The 21,777-nt window shown below is 37.6% G+C and overlaps 1 protein-coding gene across 12 annotated transcripts in view; it reads left to right on the forward strand.

Annotated features, from left to right (window-relative positions):
• Positions 1 to 21,777, forward strand: part of VGLL3 (vestigial like family member 3) — a 50,002-nt gene that overhangs the window by 8,209 nt on the left and 20,016 nt on the right. For 4 of the 12 annotated variants that reach the window (XM_013990172.3, XM_084986683.1, XM_084986684.1 and 1 more), the window contains exons 2-3: positions 4,053 to 4,335; positions 13,077 to 13,607. In XM_013990172.3, the coding sequence (XP_013845626.1) occupies positions 4,053 to 4,335; positions 13,077 to 13,607 (814 nt within the window). 12 annotated transcript variants of the gene reach the window in all.

Raw genomic sequence — 21,777 nt, forward strand, 5'->3', positions numbered from 1 at the left:
ACAAATCCTTTCCCCTGCACATTCCTGTGAAGGGATTGTTTCTGTTGTGCCTGATGGCAGGCTCTGAGGTGGTTGGGTATGGTTCGCACTGCCTAGGCAGACTCCTTCACACTGCTGCTTTTGCGTTTTTGTGAGTTAGTTTTTAACTTCTTGGCTGTTAACTCCGTCATTTTTCATCTCATTCAAGGGATGTTTTACCTTGAGAAAAATTGTCATTACTCTGCAATGGGGAAAGAGATAGTTAAGGTGCATTCACTAAACCAACTTGTCTTTGAAGTCCTTTCTGATGACTTTATTTTTGTTAACAGTTCTTAAGTGTCTAGTAAGAAGAGCATGAATACTTCTGACAGTGGGCTAATTTCAGGAAGTGATAGTGCACTTTGAGAAAAATATGAACTGGGTTGTCTTTCAGCTTAGATTCAGGAAATCTAGGTTCCGATGATTTCGATTTAGTTGCAATGAGATTTAGTTGTATTTTATATATTATGTTCAAGAATAACACCATAACACTAGGGAAGTTCCATTCCAAGGAGCCATCATTAAGTGAATATAGAATATGGCAATAGTGTACAGAATATACTTAGTTTTTTTAAAAAAGCAAAGAATTTACAGTCACCAAACCACAGATAACAGAAAATAGTTGAGGCCTAAGAGTCTGTGGGGAAGAATATTAGGGTGGTGTGAATGTCAGTATATGAATCAATTGCTGTTTAAATTCTGTGATTCTGTTTTCTTCATTCTCACATTTGACGTTTTAAAAAATGTGTATAAATTCAGAGTTGGCATTTTAGGAAGGTATCAGACTATTTGGATTCTTTAGGATTCTTATTTTAGTCTGTGATGATGGTGAGGACATAAACGAGCCTATGTAGTATAAACATAAATATTTAAATTCGTTCATTAAAATTTGTGAAAATTGACTCAACTTTATCTGAAAAAAGTACAAGAGGGAATGATAAATATGCCTTATGTCCTGTCCATTGTAGATATATCAGAGACTCCTTTTTTATTTTTTTGTTTGATAGTCTCTAAGTAAATTTACTTAATTAATGGAAGACCAGCCTTAAAGAGCTAAGAGAGAGGGGGAAAAAAAATAAGTATATTTTATGACAATTCCAAGAAAATTGTATTTAAATAGAGGGGTCAATATAGATATTTTTATAGTACCACAGGTGTTTATGTATCAAAAAGGAATATTTCAATATATACTTATATAAAAACATGTATATAATAGATCTATATTACATATATAAGAAATATAAAGATTATAATCAGTGCATTCATGGAGAGAAGAATTGATATTTAAAAATAGACTGATGAAAGGTATTTTGATACAAGGGGAGATTTTGCTTACTTTTTTCCAGTTTCATAGTGAAAAATGTGTAACTTTTACTTTATTTGTATCCAATCATTCAACAAATGGTCAAAAAAGAATAACGTGAATTATAGAACATTTAGAAAACTGTGTAATCTTAAGTAGATTGAAAATCTGTAGTTTAGGAGTTCCCATTATGGTGCAGCTGGTTAAGGATCTAGTGTTGTCTCTGGGGTGACGTGGGTTCAATCCTGGCCTAGTGCAGGATTAAAGATCCAGTTTGCCATAGCTGTGGCATAGGTTGCAGCTATAGCTTGGATTCGATCCCTGGCCAGAGGACTTCCATTTGCTGTGGGTGCAGCCTGAAAAAAAAAAGAGAATCTGTAGTTTAAATTCCACTGCCATCAACGTAAAAATTAAGATATTTTATTACTATCATTATTGATCATAGTACTATGCTGCATTTGCATGCAAATGTAGGCTGTATTTGTATTTGATTTGCAGTTTTCAAATTTTTCACATATTTATAATTTTATTTTATCTAAAAATTAAGTGCTAATTGGGATAAAATAAAACATTGTCTTTCTTTGGATTATTAACATAGCCAGGGCTCTTTTATTTAAGGAATAAAATGTTAAAATTAAAGTAATGAAACAAGTAAATGCAAAGCCCGACTCTCACAGATTGATGCTGTGCTGGACGTTTAACTGAAAAAAGAAATAATTTTAACAGATAATACTGAACACTTGTGCAGTGAAGCCACTCTGTAGATCAATTTTAATTTTCTTCCTATATAAAAATGATGCTTCTTTCTTATATGCCTGATTATTCGGCAGAGTGTGCATATTTGCTTAAAATGGTATAACTTCAGTAAACACACATGCACGGAGAAGAGTGCTGTGATTTGACTAATAAATTGTAAAATTCATTTAGTTTTATGATGGAATTTAAAGCCAGGAGTAACTTTAGAGGCTGGTTAGTTCAGTCCCCTCATTTTATACATAACCTATGTTAATGTGGTGTTTTTACTATTGAAGATAAATATAAACTTGTTCAAATCTGTGCCAAACAAATTCTAAGAATTTTATAACCACTTAGTCCTTACCATCACCTATTCATCATCATAGCATATGCACTCAAAGGGCATGAATTATCTATTCATCAAGAAGTGATAACCATATTGACAAATATTTAAGTAAAACGTATCTATAGATATATTATTAGCCTTTAATAATAATAAACAGCTCGCAATAGGCCCAAACATTTCGGAGCCCATGTCACACTAGAACAACATACTCATTGCTGGGGGAAAGAGTTCAGTTTATTGAATGGTGCATTTATAATTTGGAGCTATAGAATTTGGAGCTAATAATTACCATTAGAAACATCAAGGGCCTGGGTTATGTGTTTTGATACTGCTTGCAAAACTATGTGCTTACTGAATATTCTAGAATGATTTATTTTTTTCTACTTGCATTCATTTTCCAGCATGCAGATTTTTGGAAAACAGAAAAACGGTACCACAAAACGTTAGGTTTTTTAGGGATGCAGATGATAGGATGCTCATTTTGTCATTAAGATAATGTTTTATAATTTTCAGGTTATCTTCTTAAATATAATTTATATAGAAGTTGTTGATTATGAACATGATATGTTCTCAATGAAAAAATATTTGGAAATACTGAAAAGTAGAAATAAGAAAATAACTTCAGGCATACCACCGAGAAAAAAAAAAAAAAAAACATTTTGGTGATTCTTTTTTCCGTGTTAGATATCCCTCCCTGCCCTCTTTCAACACATACATGCACACACATATGTGCATCTGCATGTTTTTATTATGCGTTCTGGGTTCACCACTTCTCTGTGCCTTAGGTTTCTTCATCTTTAAAATATATATAGTAATACTAATCATGTTATAGAATTGTAGAGATTAAATAGGGTAATAAATATGAGTATAAGTCATAATATATAAACTACTACTAAAGCTATGAACATATGTTTTGAATATTATTAAATTATCAAAACTTTTTAATTTGAAAGCCACACTGGCCATTGAGAGTATCTTGTCTTATTTTCAGTTAGTCAACATAATACCCATTTTTCCCCCTTTTATGATAATGGTGGTAAGTGGAACATCTGAAAAATATGTTCCATGCAAAATGGATCTTCCCACAGACTTATTTTGTCATTTTAGTTTGATTTTTGAGAAATGAGTTCAGCACATCTGCCAAATCCTTTTATAAGATGCTACATTCCTGTTTTTATTTTAGTGTATTTCATTTATGAAAAGCTCTTTTCTTCTCCACCCCTCCCCCAGACAGTTAGGTCTCCCCTCTCCATTTCCCCCAGGCCCAAACTATAATATTGCTATACATTAAATCTTTAAAATAGAAAATGAGAACAAAAATGGAAGGACTCTGTGACTTGTTTATTTTTAAAGTCATTCTCGTTTTGGTATATCTAGATGAAGAAGAAAACAAACCTACCTTTCACAGTCTGAAAATAAACCATTGGATGTTTTTTTTTTTTTTTTTGGCCACCAAATATGAAATAACATATTTTTTTCAGAGTGGGGAGGAGAAGACTGGTTTGGGGAAGGGGAGATGGAGTAAAGCAAAGGAGAATCCATTTGCAAACATATGTTAATATATAGAATTTTTAAAGTGAAAAGTTAACTAGTTGATGCTTTTTTACAGACTGTCTTTGATACTGTGTTTTGTTTATTCCATCCCAGAAGAAGTTAGCGGTATACAGCAAGATGCAGGACTCTCTGGAAGTCACCCTTCCCAGCAAACAAGAGGAGGAGGAGGAGGAGGATGAGGAGGAGGAGGAGGAGGAGAAAGACCAGCCTGCCGAGATGGAGTACCTTAACTCTCGCTGTGTCCTTTTCACTTATTTCCAGGGAGACATTGGGTCAGTAGTGGATGAACACTTCTCAAGAGCTTTGGGCCAAGCCAGCACCCTCCATCCAGAATCTGCCATTTCAAAAAGCAAGATGGGGCTAACCCCCTTATGGCGAGGTAAGAATTCCAAAGCAGATGCTCTCCAGGGCACTGACTCTGTTTCGCAACCGCCTGTACCAGGTTCCAGCTGGAGACTTGCCCCTGGAGGACGGATATCCACTTGCTTTTTAATTTTTAAGGACAGCGAGGAATTTCTTTCAGACAAACAGCTGGATCAGTTTTGTCACATGTGGAATGCAGGGTTGGAAAGGATGCAGTCACACCCCTTAAATTCCTCATGGAAAGTAGTGATGCAACCAGCCTGAGTTTATAGTGGCAGGCTTGAGCTGCGAAGCACCATTCCTTAAGCCCCGATGGCCCAATTTGGATCTCTAAATAATAGGCGTGCCTGGATCAGCTTTTAAAAATTAGCTCTTGCTCATTCCACTAGGTGCTACGTGGTGACATAGCAGTGATCTGAGTCTGACCCAGGAATACAGACTTTGAAAGCCTTCTGTGTTCTCTTGAGAGCTTTCTCTGTCCTGCTTTGTTGTGGTGTTAACTCTTTGTAGCATACAACCCAGACATGATTGACTGTATCTGCCTGACTTAGGCTAATTTTTTTTTTTTTTTTTTTAACCTCAGTAAAGCAAAGCAGTAGGTTGGGCTTCCTCTCCTTTATTTCCCTCTATACAAAGGTCACAGAGGTGTGTTTGAATCTGATTTCTGACTCACAGAAAATGATCGGGTGACAATTGGGATAATTACAACATTAGAGAAAAAAAGAATGCATCATTCCATTGGTAGTTTTAGAGAAGTGTGTTATGAACGTTTCTTTAGAACTCATCCGGTTATGAGAAGCATCTGGTAAAATGTTTCCCAAAGTGTGGTTTCCAGGACCAGGAATGTAGGCCTCACATGTGAGTTTGTTAGAGATGCAAATTCTTCAGGCCAAGCCCCAGAACTACCAAATCAGAACCTTTGGGGTAGAGTAACCTGTGTTTTTACTTGCCCTCCCAGAGATTCAGAGGCGGGCTCAAATCTGATTGTCATTGATAGTGCTGTTAAAATCATCTATTTCAGCCCCCTAATTTGGACCTATTGAATCAGACAGAGGCTCCAGAGGGGCACTCTAGAAATCACACTGCAACAAGTGCCCCTAGGTGATCCTATGATGAGGAAAGGCTATCCCGTGTGGTAGGTCATCTGTGGTCAGAGGCAGGAGGCAGGTGAGAGGTGATGAGCAGTTGGTTCCCTTGTAGCATCAAAAGGATAGTTTTTTTTTGCCTACTTGCCTGTCTGCCTTTCTTTCCTTCTCTGTCCTACCCTCCCTTCCCTTCTTTTCTCCTTCCTTATATTAAATATAAATAACATGAACACTGTGACTGTAAAGAGGAAGGTGGAATCCGTACTCAAATGACCCAGACCTTGATCGAGGTGAATGGGAAAGCATACTGCTTATTTGATGAGTAATTATGAGCTTCCCATAAGAACTGAGAACTTAGTCCTTGGAAGCCCAAGATCCTGATGGAACCAACCAATGTTCTATTTGATAGCACATGGTGAATACTTAATAACTGGTGGAGGATGAAAATAAGAAATCTTTAGTGAATTAGCTGGCTTTAAAAATTAGTTTTATATGTCAATAATGAATCCTATCAGGATAATCAATCCCAGGAGAGTAATGAATGCAATGCCTAATTCTTTTAGCATACTGACACATGCAACCCACTAGTCACTCAACTTGTAATATAGGAATGAAAGTCCAAAATTATAGCTAGATGTGAGAGTCAATATCCAAAGTATCATTGCAGGAGTTCTTGTCATGCCTCAGCAGTAATGAATCTGACTGGAATCTGTGAGGATGCGGGTTTGATCCCTGACCTTGTTCAGTGGGTTAAGGATCCAGTGTTGCCCTGAGCTGTGGTGTAGGTCACAGATGCGGCTTAGATCTCCTGTTGCTGTGGCTTGGTGTAGGCCAGCAGCTATAGCTCTGATTTGACCTCTAGCCTCCCTGGGAACATCCATATACTGTCTCACGTTCAGTCCTAAAAAGCGAAAAAAAAAAAAATCATTGCCAGAATAGTTTTAAGTGAGGTGTTGTTGTTTTGTATTTGCAAAAACTCTATAATTCAGTGTTTTTTTTTTTCTTTTTTTTGGTGTGATTTGCATTAATAAATATAGAAGACTTTTGGACAGACATTGAATTTCAGTATAGAGTGTGTGGATAAACGGTAATGTTTTATTAACTATTGTTAGCATTTTCTTGGCATTATAAAGTTTAGCCTTCAAATCTATCTCCTGTTTCATTCATTGACTTATGCATCAAATATTTGTTAAGGTCCTTCTATGTTTCAGTTAGTGGAAATATATCATAAATGAGAGAGTCTAAGCTTCCACACTCATGGAGCTTTCTAGTGGAAGAGACAGGCAATACATACAAAATGAAATACAAAGTATTGTTTCACACAGGGTGAGAATAGATGGTTTAGGACTATTCCATTTGAGCACAGACCAGAGGAAATCAAGAGTGCTTCTCATAACACAGATATCTAGGGGGAAATTATTCAAGGCAGAGGGAACAGCCAGTGCAAAAAACCCTAAGACACGACTGAACTTGAATATTCAACAGGAAGCTGATATGAGTGGAGTGAAAAGAAGAGGCATAGGTAGAGGCCAGAATTTTTAGAACTTTGTAGGTCATTTTAATTTATCAGGGTAGCTCAGGCAAACATAGCACACTCTGCAATTTCCATCTCTCCCTTTTCCACTAAGACTAGATATAATCTATCTAGTTATATAATTTTCTCCAGTATTCAGAATAATGCATTTCTATATAAAAATATGGAATATGAATTGAGTGATTGTTTAAATTAAATGAACCAAATACATAACATATACCCAGGATTAGAAAACAAACCAAAAAGTCCTTACTAGAGAATTTATTAGTGATAAGTTCTATGAAATCTTTGGGTAAAGTTTTCTTATTTTTAAAATAAGGGGATTAAGTGTTGAAAATTTTTTCTCTATGAAGTTTTGTGATGTCAGATGTATTTTTTACTTTTCCCCTGTGGATAAAACCTTGCCATAGTTGTTTCTAGTTGGGACTTAGTGTTTTTAGTTAAGTATACATAACTTGGGTAAAATTCATAGGATATTCACAAAATGTTAATTAAGGATTTAGAAAATATGTTAATAAGAAGTATAATAAATTGAAATCCCCGTGTCTAGTGAAGAGATTTGCTGGGAATATTGCATTAATTGTCAAATCAACACAGGTTTGCATACTGCAGTCTTTGGTTGGATTATGTTTGTTTTGTGTTCAAGTTTGGACCTTATTACTGCTTGGTTGATATGTGATCTTGGATTAATTCTTAAAGTCTCTCTGAGTTTAACTTCAGTATGGGTTTATTGATAGCCATGTTTAGGGTTATTGTAGAGATTTATTGATAACATATATGGATAATTTGGCATAGGGCTCTATACAGGTGTTAACCAAAAGTCAGATGCTTTTTCTCTCTTCCTTAAGTAGGTTTCCACTCATTTGGCACATAGAAAACCAACACTGGATCTTTATTCAGAAACATTGTTTTCTGTAAGTTTGTATTCCTGGCAAAAACACGGTGTCTTGGACATAATAGGTACTCAAGGCTATTGACAATGTTGATGGCCATGGCAGTAATACTTTATGAGGGGCTGCTGACCAGCTGTATTAAATTAAAGGGTCTAATTTATGGCCTGAGCTTTTTACAGTGCTACACAAGTGCTGTAGTGCTTCAAAGGAATTTAAAACTGAATTATGTCTGATTTCAGAATATATTTCCACAGTAAATCTTCAGGCAAATGATAGCATGGCCAGCTAATGATGGAATAGTGGTCACACTTTGAGTTTTTATCTTGATGGGATTAGGAAAGTCCTCTTTAGGTGTTTTGCAGCTGTTAGGCAAAAAACTGACAGGACTTATTTGTATTTTATTTGGCACACATCACATCAACTACCTCTTCTCCTGTATCTCCTAACAGGAACTGAATCAGGCTTCTCAGTTAAGAAAACCTAATGAACTTGATTGTCACCTTATCCCATCCAAATACAAGCATTGACTTCAAACGCTGAATGTCTATTCAGTGATGTCAGTGCCCAAATATTATTACAGAAAGTGTGTGTGTGTGTCTATGTCTGCAAGAAAAGGGAATAAAGTCAAGACATAGCCAATTATGTCACTTACTGATAAACTATGCTGAATGGTAAGTGTGATTTTTTTTTCTTGTAGTTGCTAAACAAGTATTTACTGCTTGATTGATCCACATAGAGTCTGCTTGGAGCAACTCATTTTTATAAGAAGGACCTAGCAATAAACTTAGATTGTGGAGAGGAGGAAGGAAAAGGAGGTCCTGTCTCTCAGGCTGGCTGAGACTGGGAAGGAGAGGGTTGGGCTGCATCTCCAGGAGGCAATCACTGCTGGGAAGTTTAGGAGATTGAGGCCTGGTTTATCTCATTGTCCTGCCTCCAAGGAGTATGGGCAACTGACATCACCCCTTGAAACTCATTTTAGAGTCACGAGGCCCATTTTGAGCAACTCTAGAACAAAATAACTGGAGGGCAATCTTTGGACATAATGGTAATGCTTAATTCCTGAGTGACAGAAAACACTGGAACACATATCATTTCACCTCTGACCCAACGATTTATTTTTATGAGAAGCAGACCAAGAGGAAAAGAATTAAAATTATAGCAAGGGCCCTCTAGGTTGAGAATGGAGTAGCATTTTTTTTTTTTTCCTCAGTGATGTTTAAAAAAAGGTAAATATTGATGTTTTAAGTAAATATTTACTTTAAGAATGTGTTTTCTGGATATTTTAAAGATGACTTAAGGTAGAGGTTCGACAATATTTTACAGTCCCATTTTTCCTTCTAATATATATTTTTTCAAAATTATGTAATACAATATTTAATTTTTAAAATTATGTGTTGAATTCTCTTGCATAAATTGTTTGCTCTTAGGTTTTTTTTTTTTTTTCCAGAGACAATTAAGGTTAATGTAAAAAGTGTCCCAGCTAATAAAGAACCACTGATGTTCTGTGTTAAGCTCTTATGTCTCTAAGACACAGTTCTGCTATAAATCAAGCCAGTGAGATTACTGGGTAGGCTTGGGTGGGTTGTATTGGACAATTTTTTTTTCTTGCCGTTTCGAAATAGGGTGTGTATGTATGTGTAATATTTTTTAAACTGAAATGCAAACTGAACCAAAGTATATTTAGAATTTTTCTACGCATTAGACTCAGTGTTAACATCATCCAAATATCCAGTATCATTGAGCCCAAAGTCACCATGGAGTGTTAATATCACAGTCCTGAATTGCTGAAAAGTAATATTGCATGGAAATAGCATGGGCAGTTTTTCATAAGCCTTTTCATCCAAAAAATGTGGCTGTGATTAAATACTTGTAAGCAAAGAGTCATGTAATGAAAAAAATTTACATACATATGAAATAAGCACACTGATTCTCAGGCATGAAACAAAGACTATCATCTGTTTCTTTGTATCAAGAATTTCTTTTTTAACAATCAAGATACCAAAGAGTGGTTTTTAAGTGTAGACTTGTCCATAAACATATTTTCTATTCAGTATCTTTTCATTTACTTATAGAAGGCAACATTATTTTGGAAAAGAGCTGCATAGATCTCTACAAACTTGATATTAATCTTGGGAGACAAACTGACTGGGGAAAATAATTCACCTCTAATTTTATTTTTCCCTAGAGCATTTTAAAGCTTTGTTTAGCCTCCCTCTATGGGGTGCATTTTTTAGAATAGATTTCTACTTCCAATGATAATATGTACACTAATCAAAATATAATACTTCATAAATAGGATAATATTTTTGGTAAGGAATTTTTTCATTATCCACATTCGTGCATGTATATCTCATATGTGTCAGCATCTGTAAAATAAAATTAGGTCTGTGGACATACAAATGAAAAGAAATAAAAGGAAAGCATTTAGGAAAATGACATATTCTCTGTACTTTTGACATTTTAATGGGGGATATTAATAAGGAGAACTCTGTATCTCTGGCACACACCTGTGGGTTGAGCTCAGCTATTTTCAGAATGGGATTCTGGCTGCACCAGAGATAAAGTTATGAGCAGAATGAAGGGTTTGGTACCAAAGACTGGATCTGTGAGAGCAAAGTGGCAGGTTGGTGGTGGTAAAGCTGCACTGTGTAATATAAGAAGCCTCCATAAACTCCTTATGTGAGTTTTAAACTTTAAACATTGACAGCTTTCACTTGGGACTGTGATAGAAATATTCTAAAAGTGGCCACAGTTTAAGGCAAATTAAATTTTCTTCCTACAGCTTACACAATTTTCCTTCATCATTAGCAGCCATATTTTGTATGTCAAAGGAAGTCAATTCTTAAATAATACATATTTGCCTTAGTGCCAGTCAGTTTGACTTTAAGTGCTATTTTCTGGTAGACTGTGATTGTAACAAAACAGTCATTCAATTAAAAGTTTACCGGGACTATCCGAAGTTTTGAAGAATGGTACATGCTTCCATCCTTTGCCTCACGAAGAACATCATCACCTAGATTTTTGAGATCCATGAGATTGGATGGGGGAGGAGAAGAGGGGAGAGACTTGAATGCAAGACACTGAAAAGCCATCTATCTATAGGACGAATGGGTTAGGTGAGAGTTCTGCTGATGGGGAGAGAGTAGAAGAGTTTGTAGTGCTAGCGCTGCAGCCTTTAGGAAAGCTAGAGAAAGGAAATTTTGAACACCACTGTGATATCCTAATTACATTAGTCAAATTACATGTGTGGGGGTTAAGTCAAGTGATCTAAGCTTTCCCTGAGGCAAGAAAACCATGTCCTGGAAGTTGATGAAGTGAGAATACGGACATGTCAGACTTCTGAGTACTTTTATTTCCCAGCACGTCCTAGGGTATCCTTCATCTAGCAAGATTCTTTTATGTGGAACTCAGTAGACATATACCATTGTACTATACAACTCTGACTAATGCGCTAAGCAACATTGTCTTTATCTATAGATAGAAATAATCCATAGGACACATCACAGAATGCTTAGTAGTATGGGGCCAGAGAACATTTGGCATTAAGCAAGCTCAAATACCTCCTATTTGATTGGAAGACACTGAGCCACAGAGAAGTCAACATCTTTTTAGGATCTATAATGAGATAAGGTAATCGCTGAGTGTAATTCCCTGGCTGAGCTCTTCAGACTCCCAGGCCAGGGCTTGCTCAGTTACTAGGCCCTGGAGGCAACAGGCTATTGCTGGGCTGGAGGTATCCATCTTTCTAAATACAGGTCTGACTCTATCATTCTCTAGGTTGAAACCCTTCTAAATTCACTGGACCTCCTTGGGTTGGTGCCCACATTTAGTGCCCAGCTGGCAAGGCCATACCCATCTGGATCCTTTTTGAACCTCTATTTATAGCCTCGGCCAACTGAACTCTGTTTTTGTCCCTCACATGCTACTTTGTGTGTGTATACATATTTTTGGCCTCTTTTCACATATATATATTTTTTTCATTAACCTAAAACACACTACCCTACCTCTCTAAAAGACTAGCCCTACTCACCCTTTCAATTTAGCTATTACTTTTTTAGGCAGCTTTGGTGCCCTCACTCTATGTTTACCCTTCTGAAGGCACCAACCAAGTCATATTGGCAATGTCCATTTCCTTATCTGTCCCTGGCCAGATTGTGATTAAAGGTGACATCTGTCCAGTCATCCCTGTTTGCCCCTATGTTTCACACATAGTAGGTCATCTATAAATATGTTATGATGATTGAGTGAAGAAATTGAATTGAAGCAAACTTGTGGACAGCTCCCTCTCTTGCTTATTTATCTCCAAGTGGTATTTGTTGATATCATGTCCACTTCCCTAAATACCTCCTCAAATCCATTACCCTTACTTGAGTCTCTTCCTTTCATGATTTCCAAAGAATCTTCACCAGATTCTAGATGTTCAGGTTATGGTTGCAAATATAGTTGCAAGTCTTATGACAGTCATGATGCATGCATGCCATCCATCTAGGTGGGCTACCTGTCTTCAAAGCCCTGTGTCCCACTTTCCAGCTGTGAAATCTTAGTCTTCTTCCCTGCCTCAATTTCCACATCTCTAAAATGGAGGAAATACCAATAACTACCTCACAGGGCCGGTTCAATTATCCATGAAAAGCCCCTGACATAGTATTGGGCTTTTCACTGGTCACTGACATTAAGTTCCAGTTTAGAAACTCCCAGACCTCTATAGCAAAAATACACTTGGAATATACTCTCCCTTCTTGATGGAAAATGAGTGTTGGTGAGCATTATTAAGTGTGATTTTACTTGCATTTGTGACATTTGGCATTAAAATGTTCAGTTTGGGTGAAAATTTAATTTTCCTTTAGAAGATCATTTCCCACCTACATCAGTTCCCACCTACCTGAATCAAGTCTATGGCATAAGCATCTTTTTACCTGAGACATGTTCCTGTGACCTCTGCTCAGACCGGATGGCAGCAAGACACGTAGGAGGAAATTTTCCAATACCTGACTTGCAAACCTCAGCCTAGACTATGCTGGCTGAAGTTAAGCAAGCAAAGTGGGGGATTCACTCAGCACCCGGACCCCTGCATATTGACTTGGCGCAGGAGCCCAGAGGCTTACCTGGTTAGCGATTCACCTCTGTGTTAGGGGAAAAAGAGTGCATACTAATTAGCCTGTTTGTGAAATATTGGACAAGTAGAGGCATGTCTATCCCAGAACTGAATCTCATGTAAATAATGTAATTTCTTCTGTCTTCTCAGACAGCTCAGCTCTCTCAAGCCAGCGGAGTAGTTTCCCGACTTCCTTTTGGACCGGCTCTTACCAGCCTCCACCTGCCCCCTGTTTGGGGGGCGTTCATCCTGATTTCCAGGTCACTGCACCCCCTGGCACATTTACTGCCGGCGACCCGGGCCCCTGGCCAGGACATGGCCTACATCAGACTGGCCCTGCCCCTCCCCCTCCTGCATCTGAGTCTTGGCACTACCCTCTGGCATCTCAGGTGAGCCCGTCCTACAGCCACGTGCATGACATGTACCTGCGACATCACCATCCCCACATGCACCACCGCCACCACCACCACCACCACCATCACCACCACCCTTCTGCTGGCTCTGCCCTGGATCCAGCCTATGGGCCCCTGCTGATGCCATCTGTGCGTGCGGCCAGGATTCCTGCTCCCCAGTGTGACATCACAAAGACAGATCCAACTACAGTCACCACTGCTACCTCAGCGTGGGCCGGAGCCTTTCACGGAACCGTGGACTTAGTGCCAAGTGTGGGGTTTGATACAGGTGAGCCGGGCGAGTTCCTCATTTTCCTAAAGAAAAGAAATGCTAATAAATAAAGATATTTTAAAAATGGGGGATGTTTTAAATACTTGGGAATATTTTCTCTTACCTGGAACATTAAGTTTTGCCCCATGTTTATAGAACTCACAGTTTAGCAAGAATTCCTGCATTCCTGCAGAAACTGGTATGACTACCTGAGAGAGGTCTCAGAGCTTTTCTCCCATTTCTTCAGCTAGTCTTCTGTTTCTTTGAACTGGAATCTCTTGTACCTTGTGTTTACAAAGATTTAAGCACATTTTTTCAATCTTACATGTCTCTGTGCTCTCTATCAGTAATGTGTAATGTCCAACAGAATTCAGAAATATTATGTTTCAATAATTTTTCCACCTTTCCCTTTTTTGTTAGGTCTTATTTATGATTTATAAAACAAACTATTTTTCTGAAATATAATCATGGTCTTTGAAAAAAATTAGAGAACACATTTTAAAAGAATCGATTTCTCTTCCCTTCCTTTGCCTTTTATTTTCCTCCCTTTCTTCCTCTCTCCCTTCCTTCCTCTCTTCCTCATCCTCCTGTTCCTCCTTCCTTTCAGTTTCTCTCCCTCTCTCTCTATTTTGAAGCATCAATCTTAAGAGACTAAGGGTTATATTCAACAGATTTACAAAAAAAAAAAAATTAGAAGAGAAATATTTCTTCTCAGAGCACTCAGCTCCTCTCTGGAATTCACTAGTTCTGAAGGTCATGGTGTTAAAAGTTTGAGCTTGGTTTTTGGAACAGACTATTCATATTAATAGTATTAATAGTTCTGTGTTCACAAAATTACAAACAATGGAGGCTAAAAAAGAGCAATCGAGTCAGCGATTATATCCCCAGAATCTACATTCCAAAGTCATCCACCTCTCCCTCCAGTCCCAGGTTCTTTTCCTGGAACCCTTTGTGACCAATCAGGACTTTCTCTCCAGAAGTTTAAGGGAGGAAATTCATTCTTTTCTTTTTTTAAAATTTCAATTCTTCCCTTTATTTTGTCCTCATGATGAGAATACTCAATGTTTTCATAGTTTTTCTCATTTTCATTCTTCGTGCACAGGATCTTTCATCTGAATGCTGGTCACAGCAGAGAGAACTCCCCAGAGTAATAAATCTTTAGCATTGAGTTGCGTTCACCCTGACATAAGTGGAACATTCTTATCTTGGTTAATTGGTTCTCTGCTGAGCTTTCCAATGTTGGCCATGGCCTAACCTCACCCATTTCAGCTTCCTATTTAGTCTCTGGGTTCAAGCCACTTTTCTAAACTGTAAGGGGACTTGGTTTTCCCTTTCTACAAGAGAGAATGTGATGGCACTAACTGCTACAGGCTTCCCTTCCTCCTTAGCCACATACTAGCCTTATGAACACAATTCTTGAGTCGTTTGATGCCTGGGCCAGATCTAACTATAGTCCTAGTTTGGTAGCTGCCATCGTTGGCTACCTGTCTCTGGAGGCTCTCAATTTCCAGGTACCTGTGTGGCTGGAGTTAACAGTGCTTTTAGCAGGCAAAAGGAACATTCTCTTTTTACTTAGTTTGGGCTGCTTCAAAAGAATACCATACCCTGGGTGGGGCAAACAGAAAACATTTAATTTCTCACAGTTCTGGAGGCTGGGAAATCCTAGAAGAAGGCACCAGCACATTCAACATCTGGTGAGGGACTGCTTTCTCATTCACAGACACTATCTTTTTAATGTGTCCTCACTAAGTGGAAGAGACAAGGAAGCTCTCCAAGTTCTCACTTATAAGGGGACTTATTCCATTCAAGAAGGCTCTGCTCTCATGACCTAATCACCTTTCAAAGGCCTCATCTCTTAATATTATCGCTGTGGGTGTTAGGATTTAACATATGAACTTGGCGGAGACAGAAACATTCATCTATAGTGCCCCTCCCTTTGCATTTTATAACATTAAGGGGGAAGTGATTGCTTTTGCTCTCTGTTTCTAAGTCTCTGTCACTTGTTACCTACTTTTGTACTTGTTAATTTTTGTGTGAGCTTGATTCACTGATTCATTGTTCAGAATTTTTGGCTTGAAATAATCTCTTTAAAATGAAAAGTCATCCTCCTACCTTTTGGGAGTAGAAAAGAGGATTTTTGTTTTCGTTAAAGAGTATAGAGAGGACCCATATGGCCATATTATATAATAGCTCTTAATACTTACTGAGCTATGAATTACTATGTATTGAGTACCTGTAATATAAGGTATTGTCAGAAATAGTTTATATATATATTATTGCTTTTACTCCTTAAACTGTACTTGAGGTGGCTCTTTCCTGTTTCTAATAAGGAAACAGCTCAGTTTTCCTCTTTGAAAACTGCTTCCTGAATTGCAAATGCCCACGCTGGATTTGAACTAAGACCTATCCAAATCTATGAAATTGGTGGGGTAGCATCTCTCTCTATGTATAAGTAAATGAGACTATGAGTTAAAACTGTTAAATTAGATGTAAATTGTTAATATTGAGCTTTACCTCTTGGACTATGTAGTTCTACTCATTGTCCATAAATGATGATCATGATCCATGCCCATTCCATAGTTTTGACCCAATTGGAAAAAAAAAAAAAAAAAAGACAAAGGAATCAAGCAGATAAAAATCAAATCATTAGCATAATCATTGTTCAGGTCAAATTATAGATCTTCGATTAGGCTATGACTACAGTTGAACTTCCTAGTATCTTCAGCTAAATTTAGATTCTGGGAGATCCAATCCTAGAGAAAATCTAGTCTTGAGAGAGATTCCCACAGACATCTCCCTTATCACATAGTTCAAAGCCTCATTACTGTGAAAAGATATGATGGTTGCTCATATTTGTGGGAAGGGCATGTGCCTCCCTGCACAAGGGCTGGCCCATGAAGAGAGAGTGGAAGCAGCTAAGCCATACAGACTTATTTTCCTCTTCTAGACTCAGGCCTTTCATCATATATCACATCTCTCTCCTGTTAGGAAGAGTTAGTAGAGTTTTAGGTCAGTTTCTTTAGGAAACACCCCTAAGATGCAGTGTTTGTTGTGGAATATTTATACAGTATTGTTCTTTGTTCAGTGAGTGATGAACTGAGCAGAAGTCTCACTGTGGTTAAGTTCATGTGTGCATTGGTGGCTTTTGCAGGGAGTACTGGAGCTAGGATAGCCTTTTATAATTGTCTTGCCTTAAATCCAGGTGGATGAGATTTTATATTCCTGCATTGACCAGTTTTTGGATGGGTTTGCCCCTGGAAAAGGGTTATGACATTAAGCAAGGTGGCCTTGTCAGCTGAAAGCAATTCCCACAGTAAAACAACTGAAGGTCATAAGCTAAAAACAGAAGGAAAATGAATATCTCAACATAGAATAGGAAGGGATCTGACAATCCACCACAGCATCCACTACAAGGCAACAACAAGAGTGTAGCTACTCTTCCACTTTTGTAACCACTTATAAAAGAACAGAAGCTGCTATATAATAAATAGGCCCAAGCTAGGAAGGCAGCATAGTTGAAGAGAATGAGGGATGGTCCTTCCATATACTCTATGCAATGTTGACCTGGCCATGTGGCCCCAGACAGCTCAGAACTCAACCTAGGCCCCAGACAGCTCAGAACTCAACCTAGATGTTAGCTGGCCATGGAGTAACTAAGGAAAAAGCCTGCATTCAGGTGAGACAGTATGACACTTCCTGAAGCCCAGGTACTTAGGCCACCAAAATGTAGATCATTTTCATATTCCATTAGGAGACAACTAATTTATTCCAACTGTTTCAAGAGCAATCTGGTAAAGTATATACAATTTTCATCAGTAAGGGAAATGTTTAATAATTGTTGGTGCATTTTTATTTTGCAGCCATTTAGTTAAAGCTAGAGCATGATATAATGAACATGATATAATATTTAGTAACCAAAGAAAGTTTTAAAGTACCTTGTATGGTTTAATTCAAGGGTAAGCAAAGTTTCTGTATAGGGCCTGGTAGAAAAATTTAATGCTTTGGACACTATCTCTGTTTCCACTACTCAACTCTGCTTTTGTAATGTAGAAGCCACCACAAATCAAGATTAAATAAATTATGACGGCTATGTCCCCATAAAACTTTATTGATGGACACTGAAATATGATTTTATATGCTTTTCATGTGTCATGAAGTACTACTCTTCTTTTATTCCCTTCTTTCTCAATCATTTAGAAACATAATACCTGTTCTTCCATTCTTAGCTTATGAGCTATGTATGAACAGATGCTTGGCCTGATTTGGTCTGTGGGCTATAGTTTGCTGACCTCTAATATATATAGTCTGTATATAGAGTCCCATGCAAATAATTTCTACACACCTCAAAGTATATACCCCAACTTTTAATGGCCATTTCTCCTGGGAATTAGTGTGCGATGTGAGATTCAAAGTTAGATTTCCTGGTTTTATAAGTCCACCTCTGTCCCTTACTAGTTACAGGACTTTGGGCAAATTACTTAATATACTTGGTGCCTCAACTTCCCTATCTTTAAGAGATATTTCATTGGGTAGTTCTGAGGATTAAATGAATTCATGAGGTTAAACATTTACAAGTGTGCCCTGCATATAATAGGTACTCTGTAAATTCTAGCTATATAAGGTAAGGTGATCAGACTCATATTTTTTAGCTTTTAAAAAAATTATCATTGAATTGTATTTCACATATCACAGACTTCACCATTTTAAAGTATACAATTCAGTAGATTTTAGTACACTCACAATGTTCTATAAACCATTTCCACTATTATCACCTCAACAAGAAATCCCATAACTCTAAAGAGTCACTCCCAATTTCCTCCTCCCTATGTGCCCTGGCAATCACTAATCTGCTTTCTGCCTCTGTGAATTTTCCCATTGTGGAAATTTCATGTAGATAAATAGTGTGTGGCCTTTTGTGTCTGCCTTCTTTCCCTTGGCCTTTGTCTTTGAGATTCCTCCATATAGGATATATCAGAACTTCATTCCATTTTAGGGTGGGTACTATTCCATTGTAAGGATATACCACATTTTGTTTATCCATTTAGTAGTTGGCTTATTTCTACTTTTTGGCTAATACACAGAATGTTGTAATGAACACTCATGTATGTGCACATATATTTTCACTTAGGTATGTGCCTCGGAGTAGAATTAATGATGTTGAGAGAACCTCATTGTTTATTTTATATACTTCTATATTTCCCTCATTTTTTTCAGAGAGCATTTACTATCTCTATAATTTTTTTGGTAATGCTTTTATTCCTTTTTATCATAGATATTGTGGTAGTCAAGAGGCATTGGAAGAAAGCTGAAAAAGGATTCCATTTTTTTTTCTACAGTCATGTTCAGCTTTCTCCCTATGTAATTAATATTTTTAAAAATTTATTACATAATACAGTACTAGAATAGTGTTCTGAGGTTTGGTAGGCAAATTTATTTTGTGAGAATGCAGTGAGATGGTCCATCTGTTCTGAAGGGTCCATCCTGGAGTGAGAAGAGTGAGGTTCCTCAGCACAAAATTTAAAGGATATTCACTCTCAGGGATGTGCAAGTACAGAACTCCTTAAGTTCTGCACCTAGGGTGCCATGCTCACCTCACCCTGTCCTGGCCCTGATTTCCTGTCATGCCTGGTTTACTTTCACTGTTGCCTCTGTTGGATGGATATTGCATACAGGGCCCTTGGGATGCTCAGTGTGTTGATATGATCATTAGGACATCTGTATCTGCCCTCCTTGTGAAAATACTCATCTTTACCAGAAGGCTGTTATCACAAACCCCATGCAACACTTTTCCCCTTTCCTTTAGCAGTCTCAAAATTAGATTCTGTTGGATCCCTGGGAACAATTGTTCCAGAATGTGTTAATAGGGGCTTAAATGAAAAATGAAAAAGTCAATGGTGAAATGAATTTGTTAACATTGCCTGCTACATACATCTTTTTGAGATCAGAATTCTCTTTAGCATATAAAAAGCTATTATTGGAATTTCCCTTGTGGCATAAAAGGTTAAGGATTCAGCATTGCCACTGCAGCTGTGGCATGGGCCACAATTGCAGCACGGGTTTGATTCCTGGCCCAGGAACTTCCACATGCCAAAAAAAAGCTCTTATGCAGTTTTTTACTAAAGAAACTTTTTTTGTTGGTCTTTTCTAGGGCCACACCCGTGCCATATGGAGGTTCCCAGGTTAGGGGTCTGATCAGAGCTGTAGCTGCTGATCTACGCCAGGGCCACAGCAACCAGGGATCCAAGCCATGTCTGCGACCTACATCACAGCTCACAGCAACGCCAGATCCTTAACCCACTGAGCGAGGCCAGGGATCGAACCCGCAACCTCATGGTTCCTAGTAGGATTCGTTAACCACTGAGCCATGATGAGAACTCCTTTTTAAGTTTTTTTTGTTGTCGTTTTTTGTTTTTTTTTTTCTTTTTAAAAATCTTGTTAAATTTTACCTAATAGGAAATTTTGCATTTGATTTTCTTTGGGCACAGTTTGTTTTTAGCATATAATAACTTCTCATGGAATGCTCTTTGGGAAATGCTATTCAACTTTTTTTTTTGGTCATCATAATAAAAGTCATAGAGTTTTGAGCTTCTGAGAGTTCCCATTGTGACTCAGCGGAAACAATCTGACTAGTAACCATGAGGATGTGGGTTTGATCCCTGGCCTCACTTAGTGGGTCGGGGATCTGGCATTGCTTGGGCTGTCGTGTAGGTCGCAGACCTGGCTTGGATCCCACATTGCTGTGGTTGCTGTGGCTGTGGTATAGGTCAGCAGCTGTAGCTCTGATTCAAACCCTAGCCTGGAAACTTCCATATGCTGTGGGTGTGACCCTAAAAAAAAGGCAAAAAAAAGTCATATAGTTTTCAACTTCTATCAGTAACTTTTCATAGGATTTAGCTGCTGTGAAGATGTATAGTTTGGGAAGGGTTGGGGCAGCTAAGACAAGACCTAGAAGGATAAACTGAAGAAGGGAGGACCCAGGATATGGAGGGTTAACTTCAGTAATTTCAGAGCATTTTATGCCCCTTTGTGTGTCTGGAAGAAAAGAGTTAAATGTGGAAATGTTTGTGATTGTGATACAATGTATTATTAGATATGCATATATGAATGCAAGAATATGTCTCTTCTTATCATGCTTAGATTTTTTTTTGTGATACTATTAAATTTTGACCTATAATTCATCTTTCAGTGGTCATAACCAAAAAAAATGCATCTCATAGAAACTCTGTCATTCTTTTTTTTTTTTTTTTTTTTTTTTTTGTCTTTTCTAGGGCCGTTCCTGCAGCATATGGACGTTCCCAGGCCAGGGGTCCATTCGGAGCTGTAGCCACTGGCCTATGCCACAGCCACAGCAACACCAGATCCAAGCTACGTCTGTGACCTACCCCACAGCTCAGGGCAATGCTGGATTCTTAACCCACTGAGCAAGGCCAGGAATCATACCCGCAACCTCATGATTTCTAGTTGGACTCGTTAACCACTGAGCCACGACGGGAACTCCTCTGTCATTCTTACCAATAATTCTCTGTTACTACCAATAATTTATCTAATTAGGACATAAAATTTTGCATATCCCAGCCACTTTGAGTCAATTTTTCAAGTAAAGGTTTGTTAATGAGGCCTTTTTACTGAAATATGTAGTTGACTTTATTTATAACTTCCACTTCATCCACTGTATTCAAATTTACAGAAAAGAAAAAGAGTCATGCTTTGTGGTATGACTTTTTTTTCTATAAACACAAGCTGCTCCAGGCTCGAGATTGTTTTCATCTCTCAATCCACAGATTTATTTTTCTCAGGATCCCTCATGTTATTTTAGCTCTAATTTTGTTGTCGATTTATTTATTTCTTTTTACTTTGAACAAATGTCACAATAACTCAATATAAAATCTACATTAGCGACTTAGAGTTGAGGTATACATATTTTTTTTGCAAAGATACATTTAGGTAGCCTAAAATTATAAACTTAAACAATACTGTGTACAATATCACCGGTTCAAGAAATCTGGAACTAAAAGAGAATTAACATATGTTGATATACCATCTGGCTTCTCAAAAAATTATCGTATAAGCATTAACCACATATTTGCATGAGTAGTAGATCCAGTGAGTGAATCATGGTATGATTCTGAACCCAAAATATGATTAAAGCGTAATAACACACATGTATTTCTCATTAATGAACATATAA

Source organism: Sus scrofa, chromosome 13 (genome assembly GCF_054392235.1).
Source record: "Sus scrofa isolate SSC_HxYL_T2T_F1_AM1 chromosome 13, Sscrofa_HxYL_maternal_Yorkshire_Landrace_v2.0, whole genome shotgun sequence".
In the NCBI taxonomy this organism is placed as follows: domain Eukaryota; kingdom Metazoa; phylum Chordata; class Mammalia; order Artiodactyla; family Suidae; genus Sus; species Sus scrofa.